The sequence below is a fragment of the Balaenoptera musculus genome, chromosome 9, assembly GCF_009873245.2.
Source record: "Balaenoptera musculus isolate JJ_BM4_2016_0621 chromosome 9, mBalMus1.pri.v3, whole genome shotgun sequence".
NCBI classification, from domain to species: domain Eukaryota; kingdom Metazoa; phylum Chordata; class Mammalia; order Artiodactyla; family Balaenopteridae; genus Balaenoptera; species Balaenoptera musculus.
The window spans coordinates 28,468,939-28,482,857 of NC_045793.1; the positions used below are offsets into that span (position 1 = coordinate 28,468,939).

General features: G+C 35.2%; 1 protein-coding gene across 2 annotated transcripts in view; it reads left to right on the forward strand.

Annotated features, from left to right (window-relative positions):
- SLC13A1 (solute carrier family 13 member 1) overlaps positions 1-13,919 on the forward strand; it is a 107,463-nt gene that overhangs the window by 22,602 nt on the left and 70,942 nt on the right. For both annotated transcript variants that reach the window (XM_036863693.1, XM_036863694.1), the window contains exons 4-6: positions 1,561-1,748; positions 2,361-2,418; positions 2,497-2,545. In XM_036863693.1, the coding sequence (XP_036719588.1) occupies positions 1,561-1,748; positions 2,361-2,418; positions 2,497-2,545 (295 nt within the window). The remainder of the gene's footprint in view (positions 1-1,560; positions 1,749-2,360; positions 2,419-2,496; positions 2,546-13,919) is intronic.

Below are 13,919 nucleotides of genomic sequence, written 5' to 3' on the forward strand. Positions count from 1 at the left end.
TTGTTAAGAACATAGATGGGAGCTAAAAAAAAAAAAAATTCCAGTGTCATAATCATTTACCTAATGGCATTATGCTTTAAAGCCTTAGGTGGTTCTTCCCTTCTCATTTTTCTTTAAAAATAGGAAAATTGTATTGAATTATGTTGCATAATTCGTTCCAGGGTGTAACCACATCTGTGTTTATCATTTATGGAGCAAACTGTTTTGTTAAATAGAAAAAAAATTCAATAACTCAGATCAGACACATTTTAAAAAATATCTGTTACTTAAAAATTTTACGACATGTATGTATTAAGGGTATTTCACTCTTACAATGAAATGGTGTTCCATGCCTCTTAAAGTGCTGTAGAAATGTGTCTCTTTTCCTTGGCCACCTACTCACTGGCCCCAGGGGGTGAGGTCATGCACTGCACAGTGAGGCAAGGGTCCTGTCCATTATACCACTAAGCGGTTTTTCAATTTAAGGCATTTTTACCACGCAGAAGTTTTATCAGTTCCCACCCTTTGTGTATTGAAAGATTTCTTGTTTCGCCAGTGCCTTAAGTTAAAATTGTTTCTTTTTTTTTTTTTTATTAAGAATCATTTCTTGTTTAAACAGTTTTCTTAAAAGTTTTTTTTTGTTTTGTTTTACACATAGAAAATATCCACCTTATCTGTAGTTGGAATTTATAGTGCGGAATTTTTCTTATAGATCTATTTCAAAAGAGAGTCAGAGAATTTCATAAATGGCTCTATATGGAAAGATGTGCTTCTGAATGATTTTCTTGGACCTCCTACTCAAAAGAGATCGTGTTTTTTTCCCAATTGTGATTTTGAAAGCTTATAGACATGGTTTAAAATCCTATAATCTTAGGTATGTTATTTTTTAAGGGAGAAGAATTACTCTATTTGTAAGAGGAGACAATGTAATACATCCAGTCTTGACAACAGGCAGGGATGTCAGATTCAGGAGAGCATGAATAATTGAATCTACAGAAAATTCTGAAACCTCATTTTAGCTAGTGACTTTACCCATTTCTTCCACCTACCATATATTGAACCAGAGTAGTTAACAAGTAAAAAGCAGATTTATAAATATTAACCTCCCTCCTTGCCCTTGTGCCTCCTTGGCACATATACTAATAATCAGAGATACGACCCAAACATAAAAGAAAGGATAAGGGATCTTAAATGCAAATGCTGACCGCACCTTGTCTTACTAGTATTTGAAGATGTGTCATCTGTAAAGGGCATACAAATATTGGTGTAATATTATAAGCTGTTACACCATCTACCAACTTGCAGTTTGATTATAAGTTTTATCATTTTTCTGGTTTCGGAGAGAAGATCCTTATGGTTTTCAGGGAGACAAACCTCATAAGAAATCTGCCCTTACATGTGCCATTTTGATTTCTACCTGGCTATAGCTATCCTCAGAGTTCCTCATCTGGGAGGAATCTTAACCTTCTATGTTTTGAAAAAATTAATTCACAACTCATAAACAACATCTTTTACAGTTAAGTGATACAGAGCTAGTGAAGCTAGAGAGTACAGTTCATAATAAAGGCCCTCTCATTTCAGGCTGACCTTGGGATTCATGAGCAGTACCGCCTTCTTATCTATGTGGCTTAGCAACACCTCTACTGCTGCCATGGTGATGCCCATCGTGGAGGCTGTGGCCCAGCAGATCATCAGTGCTGAAGCAGAGGTTGAGGCTACTCAGATGACTTATATCAGTGGATCAACCAATTATGGACTGGAAACAGATGGTATCAAATGTTGATTTGGCCACAGTGGGGTCTAGTCATTTGGGCAATAGAATAAACTCAAGAATTCTGGGTTATATTTTGAACTAATTGTCCATACATGCATGATGGGAATTTAACCTTCTTCTTTCTCTATGTTCCAGTATTTATACAAGGGAATTACATTTACCCAAATATTTTACTTTCAATTAATGGTTGAATTTACATTCTCTGCCAAAAGGGAAAGAATAAGTATGACTTTTCTATCCTCCAGCCAGTCTGTTAGAACTCTGTCTTTCATGCCTTTATCAGTAGACCTCCAGGTTACTCTTTTATACTGAAATGACTTTTCCTGCATAATATTGGGAACCTTTAATTCTCATATTCTATTTGGAAACAGCATCACATTTTACCTTGGTTATTTCTGGTCTGATAAACTGCTCTGATGCAGTGAAAAAAAATGTTGGGAGGATATTGGTGTTTGTAAAATACTTTATTATGATGACTGTTACGTCAGTACAAGGTGAATTTGTTTATTTTCAGTTTCTAATAATGCTTCCATCTTCACACACACACATACACACACTGATAACCCTTCATTTAAATTATTATTTTTTTCTATTTAATGTTTTGCAGAAAATGTTAATGGACATGAAACAAGTGAGAGGAAAGAGAAAACAAAACCAGTTCCAGGGTAAAGAATATTATTTTGATTAGGATTTTCTGAATTACATTTTAATAAAATTATAAACTGGGTCAATTTGTTTTTCAGATACAGTAATGATGCAGGGAAAATTTCAAGCAAGATGGAGATAGAAAAGGTACATTAAATTTGATTCTCTCTGAATAATTATATGTAAAATTATATTAGATCTGCAGTTAGATATGTACGCATTTTAAAACCTGTTACTTGCTTCCTTGTCTATAAACTACTTTACTTGCTTACATCAAAGCATGTTGTAATGGTTTGATAAGCTTCATGGATGGACTGAAATCAACATCCTGATAGGAAACATTTTAGGCTCTGAAAATCAGCCTCATTTTCTCCTTTTACCAGGTTCATGGTGATGGCAGTTTGCGTTTGTAGTTTAAAGAAATATAATGCTAGTCTCAGATTGTTGTTTCATTTTCTTATTAAAATCTTGCTGCCTTTTTATTAGGCTCATCCTGTTTCTTCCAGGTTATGAACTTAGAGCAACTCCTATTCATGTAGTTACAATCCAGTTATCTTTAGTGTCTTCCTTACCACTAAATTCAATGCAGAATTCATGAGCCACTACTGTCAAACACAGATGGAGGGGTTGTAGCTATTCTGCCTATTCAAGGAAGGAAAGAGACTTTTGTAAACTATCCCGTAGAATTCATTTCCCCAGAATAAATCAATTTTAAAATACTGTACTAGGTTGTATTGGGAGCAATATATCTCGAGACCATTGAAAAATAATCCTGCATAGAAATAGTCCGACGGTAACCATGGCGTTAGAAATATGAGAGTGGGGCATATGTTCCTTCCTCAGGCTATAATGCATTAGCATGCAACTCAATAGGAAAAAGAAAACTTTCTTGTTATTTACAGAAATCTTCAAGGAAAGAGCGATTTTTATGTAAAGAGAAAACTTATACAAAGATAAGTTTTAAACCACTAGCTACAGGGTATATTAAGGGTTTTTAAGACGAGAATTGAATACATATTTATGAAAACATTATCATCTTTAGGGAGAGAAGTAATTCTTTTAAAACATAGAAAATCAACAGTATGCCAGCTGCATCACAAAAGAATGCATTAGAAATAAGCTTTAAAAACTGCTAGATAAAAAAAACAAAAAACAAAAAACAAAAAACAAACTGCTGGATATACTTGCACTCGGTAACTTTCTTGTGGTCATCTTTACAAACCCAGTTTTCTGGTGTGATGCCTAAATTTTGGCTTCCAATGGATTTGACATCCAACACTGTCCTAGGCATTGTAGGAAGGTCTGTTGATGAAAAGACCTGCTCCTTAACCATAAGCATCTCAGAGTCTAATGGGGAAGATGGACTTTAAAAAAATGCGTGACATAAATACCACAGCAAAGGTGCACACAGAGGCCAGATCTCCCAGAAGCTGGAGCAACTAGCTCAACCTAGGAATATTGCCAGAGGGAATGTGAGGTAAAGGAATTTGAGTCTGGAGCAAGATGTCGTGTGCAATCAGGGAAGTGCAAACTCCATGAGCGCAGGGACTGTGTCCACTTGGTCCAGCATATAATCCCCTAGCACATTCCATTGTTTGACAGAGAGTAGGTATTCAATAGATATTTATCTTGACTAATTAACGAAGGAGAGAAAAAGGAAGAGGTAACATAATCAGAGAATATGATGAATTCAAAGACCCCGAAATGTCGAGAGCAGGGCTTTTTTGGGGAAACATCTCCAGTGCAGGTGCCAGGAATGAGCTGTGGAAAGTGAAATGTTTGGATAGGTTGGGCCACGTTAAAAATTGCTGTTCATGCCATGCAAAGGAGTTTAGTTCATCTTAAGGGAAATAGAGAGCTTTGAAGCCAGGAGGCAGCATGTTAAATTCTGCCCTTTGAGAAGCTTACTGTGGCAACAATGTGAAAGGCAGAGGGTATGGACCTAACTGAATTTTTTGATTAATCTGACTTTGTGGATGAGAGAGAGAAAAGTATAGAAGATGCCCCTGCTACAGTAAGCTAGGTAAAGGCAGATGGTGATGCCACGGACTGAGATGGGAAACACTGAGGGGAAATAAGTTTTCAACGGGGAGAAGTAAGGTAATTTGGGTATATTTTAGGCAGTAAAGATTAAGATCTGAGTTTGGGAGAGAAGAGCAAGACCTTTGAACAATGATTCTATGGTCTTTCTAGAACTTTATATATAAAAATTTAGCTTGGTGTAAAAGAAAAATTAAGGGATCTCTTTTTGCTCTGTAATAGTGCTATTTATAAGAGATCACATGAAAGTATTTTTTACATACTGTACATTTAAGATATGTTTTGATTTTTAGCAGTTACAAATCTCTTCTCAGATATAAACATATTGTATAGTTTGTGTTATAATTATAATAAATTGCACCTGTTCTTTGCTAGATTTAAACTAGATAATTTAAGATTAACTGATCATGTGGAAGAATCTATATCTACTTAATCTAGCTATAAAATGGAAGGAATATTTATATTCATAATGTTTTAGTCTTCTGCTTTTTTCAGGAAGTTGGTGGGACATTTTATTCAATTAAAATAAATCCTGTGTGGTTTGGCTTTGAATGTGAACTACAAGTCAAAAAAGATCCAAATATTACTCCTTTTGAGAGGGGATGATTTAAAATAAATTTCAAAGAAGAGAAAAAAAATGAAAGGCATAGATTTTTTAGTAATTTGCACCATTTTGCCATGTTTTTACACATCTGAATCACCAACGTGTTGATTTGATATACTTACATATTGCAAAATGATCTCCACCATAGCTTTATTTAACACCTCCATCACATTACATAATTACCATTCCTTTATTGCAGTGTTAACATTTAAGATCTACTCTCTTAGCAACTTCCAGCTATGTATATAGTATTAATTATAATACTCATGCTGTACATTAGATCCCCAGAACTTATTCATCCTAAAACTAGCAGCTTGCACCCTTCGACCATCATGTCCCCATTTCCCCCACCCCCAGCCCCGGGTAACCACCACCCTACTCTCTGTTTTATGAGTTTGGCTTTTATGGATTCCACATATAAATGATACCATGCAGTATTTGTCTTTCTCTGTCTGACTTATTTCACTTAGCATAATGCTATTATAATAAGAGCCATTCTAACAGGTGTGAGATGATAACTCATTATACTTTTGACCTGCATTTCCCTGATGATTAGTGGTGTTGAGCACCTTTTCATGTACCTGTTGACCATTTGGATGTCTTCTTTGTGAAAATGTCTATTCAGTTCCTCTGCCCATTTTTCAATTGGCTTCTCTGGGGATTTTTGTTTGGTTGGTTGGTTGGATGTTTTTGCTAGTGAGTTGTATGAGTTCTTTATATACTTTATCAGTCCTAAAATTATTGTTAATAGAACTGCAAAGTTTTGGTAAAGATGATAACGATGATAATTTGATGATAATTTTCCCATTGCTGCTGCTGCAGCAGCTGATGGTGATGATTATATGCTGGTTTTGAAGCTGATGGATATTCAGCGGTTCCTCAGATTCCAGGAACTGATTAAGGAGCACTCCTATCTAAGAGTCATATTCCTAAGCTGCATACTTAAAAAAGAGATGTCTTCCATGACTCACCAAGTTCCCTTTTCACTATAGGCAATGGCCCACCCATTAGCAGAACTCCCTACTCATGCCCAGAATAAAAATGGTGGGTAGGTACTTAGCCCATAAATTCCATAGTACTCCAAAAGTAGCTGAAATATGTTTAGAGAAGAAAAGGAACAAGAAGAAAGGAAGACCCCAAAATGACACTGACATACATGAGGGAATAGATTTGTCAGGTTCCAGTGGAGCAATTGGGAGACCAATCATCACTCATATTATTTCCATAAGAAATGAGTTCCAGGTTTCCAAAAGTCTATTTTTACATACCAAGAGAAGAATCAAGTTGCTATATTTTTTCCTTCTTTCAAGCACTAGTATTAATCAAAGAGATACCCCAGATTTTTTACACTAGCTCAATTTCTAAACCTCCAGACATCTTTGAACGAAAGGAATTGAAAAATCAGTACACTTTTAATGAAAGGCCTAAAATAATTCTTTTCCATTCATCTTATATAATTTCTTCCCCAAAGGGAAAAGTTCAAAGGAAAATTTCCTTGAACAAATTGAATTTTGCTTTTAATTACGTGTTGTTTAGTTTGGGGGTGAAATTCTTATTATTCAAAATCAAATTCTGTAAGAGGGCACTCTTTAATATTCTCCAAAAATTCTAAGAACCGTATTACAGTAATTAGCATGGGTCATAATGTCAGGGACTAGGGGCATTAGTTCTGCCGAGTAAGGAGATATCAGTTCTAGAATATCTGGTCCCTAGATCAAATGTGGAAAAGGAATTTTAGATTAGATCAAGTAGGTGCTACAAACAAAAGTTCTTCTTGATTACTCTTGCCTTCTCTTAGACCACGTGAAATTCGGCAGCAAAGCCAATTGTTAATGCCTCTCAGACCTCACTTGAGACAACTCACGGGTCTCCTTTACTCATCCTGCCAAACCCTGAGATTTATAGAGAGGTGAGCAGAAAGAGAGGGAGAATGATTGAGAGAGAGAGAGCCTATTACACACCCTTTAGGAATCACAGCAGCATCAAAAAGACAAGAGATAACAAGTGTTGTTGAAGGTGTCGAGAAAAGGGAGCCCCCTGTTCATTGCTGGTGGGAATGTAAACTGGTGCAACCACTATGGAAAGCAGTATGAAGGTTCCTCAAAATATTAAAAATGGAACCACCATAGGACCCAGCAATCCCACTACAGGGTATATATTCAAAGGAAATCTGCACTCCCATGTTCATTGCAGTAGGCAAGATATGGAAAAAAACCTAAGTGAATGAATGGATCAAGAAGATGTGGTATGTATATACCATGGAATATTATTTAGCCATGGCAAAAAAGGAAATTCTGCCATTTGCAATGACATGGATGAAACTTGAGTGCACTATGCTAAGTAAAATAAGCCAGACAGAGAAGGACAAATACTGCATGGCTTCATTTATATATGGAAATCTTTCTTTTTTTTTTTAAAGTAAAACTCATAGAAACAAAGAGTAGAAAAATGGTTGCCAGGGGCTGGGGCAGGGTGGTGGGTAGGTAAATAGGGAGAGGTTGGTAATAGAGTATAAGCATTTGGCTATAAGATAAATAAAGTCAGAGGACCTAATGTAAAACATGGGGACTAGAGTTGATAATACTGTTGTATGGTTGGGATTGGCTAGGGGACTGATACTTGAATGCCTCACCAAAAAAAAGAAAAAAAGAAGAAAAAAAAAAGGAAAGAAAGAAAGAAAGAAAGAAAGAAGGAAGGAAAGAAAGAAAGAAAGAAAGAAAGAAAGAAAGAAAGAAAGAAAGAAAGAAAGAAAGAAAGAAAGAAAGAAAGAAAGAAAGAAAGAGAAGAAAGAAAAAGAAAAAGAAAGGTGAGGTGATGGATGTGTTGATGGGCTGGATGGGGTTAATCTTTTCATAATGTATATGTGGATCAGATCACTATGATGTACACTTTAAATATCTTACAATTTATTTGTTAATTATACCTCAATAAAGTTGAAAAAGATCATGGGATATTTAAAGTGTACATCGTGGTGATTTGATGAAGTATTCATGGTGAAATGGTTTCCCCCATCTGGTTGATTGGCACATTGATCACCTCACATATTTATCTTTTTTTCTTTTCTTTTCTTTTCCTTTTTATTTTTTGGTGAGAACATTTGAGTTCTACTCTCTTGGCAAATTTCAGTTGTCAAGTGCAGTGTTGTCAACTCTAGTCACCATGTTTTGCGATGGCTCTTAAGTCCTTACTCATCTTATAGCTGAAAGTTTGTACCCTTTACTTGGTCTTTTTTTAACTTGGCAGTTTTCTGTGCCTCTGGGAATACAAGATGAAGTTGAACTTTCAAAAGAAATTGTAACTATTCTACTCACTAATCCAATTTATGAGAACTCATTCCGTTCAACTGAGAATTTGGAAGCCTCATTATCAATGGTATTAAATCTGAACAAAGGATGATATTTCTGACATATACTGGGGATCCAATATGCCCCACAAAGAGGCTTCACTAAAGTGAAGGTAAATGCCTGGGTATCAGCAAACAGGTCAAACCCGATCCACGTGAAATTCTGCCAGATGTATCTTCCGAAAGAAGAGAGAAGCGGGTGGCAACAGTTGGTGGGGTAAATCCACTTCTGAGTAAATAATTTATTTTAATATTCATTAAAAAAAGAGAGGAATCATAGCAGCAACCTGTAAACACGACCTCACTCGAGATTTTAATATTTATTGTAGTCAAAGCCCTAGCTGGGCTCCATTGGTTTACTTAACTAGGTTTCCACAAAACATTTTGTTATTAAAGAAATGATTGACTATTGATACCTTTTCTTCCATATATCTTTAATTTTTGAATCACAAAAATGTGGTTCTTCACATTTTATATTGTTAAAATATTATCTAGCAAATAACATGAGCTTAGCCATGTTGGAAGCGTCTGTACTTTCCTCTAACTGTACAATAAACCTCCCATACCATAACATTTATTCTAATACTGTATTTTGTTTCCTAAAATCTTCAACAATATTTTTCTTTTCATATTCCAGTGATATTTCCTAACAAAGGAATACATTTATTTTGTCCCCAAATTGTTTTTCATATATCTTGATTATGAAATATTTTAATATATACATATTTAAAGAATGTAACAAAAATTTAAAAGAATAATAAGATGAATAAAATGGTATTTACCAACACCCCAGCTTAAGAAATAGAACATAACAACTTCTAGAATTCTCCACGAGCTCTTCTCTGATTCCATCTCCTTTCTTCACACCATCACATCCATCCCCTTATCAACGTAGCCACAGTCCAGAATTTCATGTTAATCATTTTCTTATTTTCTTTTCAGTATTACCACTTATATTAGTTACTTCTTCATCTCAACAAAGACCAAAAATAGCAATAGTTTTAATAAGATAGAAATAGGCTGGTATGGTGACTCCACAATCATGATGACCTTGACTCTTTCTATCCTTGCTCTGCCATCATCAGCACTTGATGGCTACCTCATGGTTCAAGATGGCTGCCTCATCTCCCTCTATCCAGTCTCTGTTCCAGCTAGCAGGAAACAGAAGGGAGAAAGCAGAAGGCATATACATATACTTAGCAATTATTCTATTACTTTCCTGGATTCAGAATTATTCATATTTTCTATTTCTCCTTGAGTTTTAGTTATATTTTTCTAGGAATTTATGCATTCCATTTCAAATTTATTAGCATGTTGTTTATAATATTCACTTATTACCTATTTAATTTATACAGTATTTTTAGTTATGTATCTTTTAATTCCTAATATTTTTACTTAGGCTTTTAAACATTTTTGGAATAATTCTTCCAAAAGTATGTCGATTTTATGTCTTGTAAGTCTTGTCAAAGAACCAGCTTTGGGCTCTTTCGATCCTATTTCATGTTCTACTTTATTAGTTTCTTCTCTTTATTACTTCGTTCTGTCTATTTTATCCTTGCATTTAGTTTCTGTTCATTTACTTTTAAAAGTATACATTTGCATTACTTTTTTTGAACTTTTCTTCTCTTCCAAAGTAAGAATTTGAGGAGACAAATTTTCTTCCATTTCTTCCACTTTAGCTGTATTCCATATTTTTTAGTTCTTTGTGTTTTCTGATTTCCATTATGCTAGAGTCTTTGATCCATGAGCTGCTTAGACATGTGTTTTAAATTTTAAAATAAATAAGTCTTCTGTAGCTACTTTTTGTTTTTTTATTTCTAACATAAATTTACTGTGGTCAGAAACTGGTCTGTATGACATCAGTTCCTCTAAACTTGTTGAGGCAGATTTGTGGACTAGCATGTGGCCAATTGTGATAAATATTTCCTTGCGCTAAAAAAGGATTGCGTATTTTCAACTTACTGGGTGCAGTATTTTCCAAGTCTATTAGATCAAGTTTGCCAGTTGTGATTTTCAAATTGTCTGTGACCTAACAATTTTTTGTCTGCTTAAGCCAGCAATTAATGAAACTGTTTTGTTAAAATCTCCCTCCATGATGTGGCTATATCTATTTCTCCTGATAGTTCTGTCAATTTTGGTTTCTATATATTTTCAGATTATGTTATTATCCCTATCACATAATAATGTTTAGAATGGTTATATGTTCCTGGTTAATTAACACTTTTACCATTTTGCAGTGTCCCTCTCAATCTATGGTAATGTTTTGGGGTCTTCGAGTTTGTCTGCTGATAATGTAATAGCAATGCCAGCTTTCTTTAGGTTAGTGTTTACCTGACATTACTTCTATCCTTTCACTTTCAATAGTTCTATGTCCTTATACTTTAGATGTTTCTCTTATAAAAAGCATATTGTTGGCTTTTGCATTTTTATCCAGGTTAGAAATTTTTGCCTGACAAGTTTGATCCCCTTGAACTTTCTGTGACTTTATAAATTTAGAATAATTTTTAGTGCCAGATTTCTATTTTTTCTAAATATTTATTCTTTCCATCTCTCTTTCCTGCATTTTTTAATTTTCTTTTTGTTCTTTATTTTTTATATCATCCTACACACACACACACACACACACACACACACACACACACACACACTTATACTGACGTCCTATGCTGCTATATTATTTATATATCATTTCAGTCATTTTTACCACTATAAAAAGAACGGGGTTTTTTTCTAATAGCATGTATGTTTTGATTTTTTGCTCTTCACTAAGAAATTACAAAGGAAGTATCTACATACTTAACATTTAGGATATAACATTTTGTAAAATAAATCCTGGATTCAATTGATTTTTGACATTGCTAGAAACATAGAATTTTTATGAAAAGTCCTGTCTTGAGTGCTAAATTTTGAATATCTATTTGTTATACTATTACTATATAAACAAATATCCCAATTCACAATATGCATCATAATTCTTTATTAACTACAGTGGATAAAAATCCTATTTCAAGGAGTCTTATTGATAACTTCAAATTTGTTACCAGCTCTTCTGAGTTGTTCAGGTTATTGCTAATTAGATCTTCTCCAGATCTTCATGAAGAATTCATATCACAAGTAGGAGAAGGATATCCTCTTATATTTTCTTGTATTATCTTCATTCTAGGTTTTTTGTTTTTTTTTTACATAAGTCATTTCCTGTAGAAGTCATTTACAGCTGTAAGCACATTATGGGAGGGCTAGTTTAATTAAAACTAGAAAGGATAATTTGTTATCCACTTACCAAGCCCATATAAACTCAATATGCCGAGAGTGAACAAAGTGGGCAGGGCCCTATTGTCAGTCCCTCTGTGCACACGGAACTTTCCTCTCCTCTCCCTTTACCTCCATCATCCACCAATGTATGGCCATGAAGGCACTAAAGTCAATGTGTGCAATAATTATTAGTCAAGAATCATTTATTTCTTGGGGTTTTTTTTAATGTAAAAAGAGAAATATTGCATCTTCCAACAAGATAGCAGATTGAATAGGTCCATTTACCTTCACTCTATCCCAAATCTCCATTAAAACAAGAATAGACTTTTAAGTCGTAAGTCACAATTATAAAATTATCAAGAGAGGAGATGACAGCAAAATCATTTTCGAAGCTGGAAAGTTAAAGAATGGGTGGAAAATGCCTCAGTTATCCCATGAAAGTGGAATTCTTAAGTCAACAGTAAATTACAAAAATAAGCAATCTCATGTCCATTCTCTAGTAGGTCTGCGTCTTTATTCCTGTTCTGCCCCTAGCTTCTTCATGACCTTTTTTTTTTTTTTAGATTCCATATATATGTGTTAGCATATGGTATTTGTTTTTCTCTTTCTGACTTACTTCACTCTGTATGACAGACTCTAGGTCCATCCACCTCACTACAAATAACTCAATTTCATTTCTTTTTATGGCTGAGTAATATTCCATTGTATATATGTACCACATCTTCTTTTTTTTTTTTTAACATCTTTATTGAAGTATAATTGCTTTACAATGCTGTGTTAGTTTCTGCTTTATAACAAAGTGAATCAGTTATACATATACATATGTTCCCATATCTCTTCCCTCTTGCATCTCCCTCCCTCCCACCCTCCCCATCCCACCCCTCTAGGTGGTCACAAAGCACTGAACTGATCTCCCTGTGCTATGCGGCTGCTTCCCACTAGCTATCTATTTTACATTTGGTAGTGTATATATGTCCATGACACTCTCTCACCCTGTCACATCTCACCCCTCCCCCTCCCCATATCCTCAAGTCCATTCTCTAGTAGGTCTGTGTCTTTATTCCCGTCTTGCCACTAGGTTCTTCATGGCCTTTTTTTTTTTTTTTCCTTAGATTCCATATATATGTGTTAGCATACTGTATTTGTTTTTCTCTTTCTGACTTACTTCACTCTGTATGACAGACTCTAACTCCATCCACCTCATTACAAATACCTCCATTTCATTTCTTTTTATGGTTGAGTAATATTCCATTGTATATATGTACCACATCTTCTTTATCGGGCTGGGGGAAGGGTAAGCTGGGACGAAGTGAGAGAGTGGCATGGACATATATACACTACCAGATGTAAAACAGATAGCTAGTGGGAAGCAGCCACATAGCACAGGGAAATCAGCTCGGTGCTTTTTGTCCACCTAGAGGGGTGGGATAGGGATGGTGGGAGGGAGACGCAAGAGGGAAGAGATATGGGGATATATGTATATGTATAGCTGATTCACTTTGTTATAAAGCAGAAACTAACACACCATTGTAAAGCAATTATACTCCAATAAAGATGTTTAAAAAAAAAAATAAGCAATCTAATTTACCTAGCAGCAGCCCTCAGAGTTTTTAAAAATGTTGAAAAGTGAGGGTAAGTAAAAAAATTGCTTATGAAACAGTAAAATCCACAGATTTCTTCCCAACCTCTACATGGACGCAGCTGCTCCTCCTCCACCAAACGGAAGTGTAGTCTTTAGACACGGTAAAGCAGACGGGAAGGAGTTCAGGGTCAAGAACAGATTTCACAATGAAAACAGGGACACTGAGTGACAGTTAATATGTTGAATGGTGAGAACCCCACCTTCCACCCCACTGTCCCTAATAGCCAGGCCTATTCCCTCCAGGTGACAGTAGGCAAGGGACCAGGAGGTTTTGCTTTGGGGAATGCAATCAGCACAAGAGAAAAGATGAAAATATACAGCACTGGGTTTTCTCAAAAAAAGCTCCAGTCAGATACTATATGTGTGCCCACAGTCAACAACAAATCCCAAAGCACATGTACAGGACTTCCAACCAGCTTTCCACTGCCTCAAATAGGAGCAAACCACCAAAGTTCCTGGATATCTGAAGACAGCCTCAGGCATGAAAGAGAGAGACCCAAACAAACAAAAAGGAGACAGAAACTTGCAGGAAACAGAGACTGTGCAAGAAGTTGAAAACACAAGAGAAGAAACTATCATTAATATATTCAGAGAGGTGAACAAAGAAATTGCGTTCATGAAATATGAATGACATTCTATA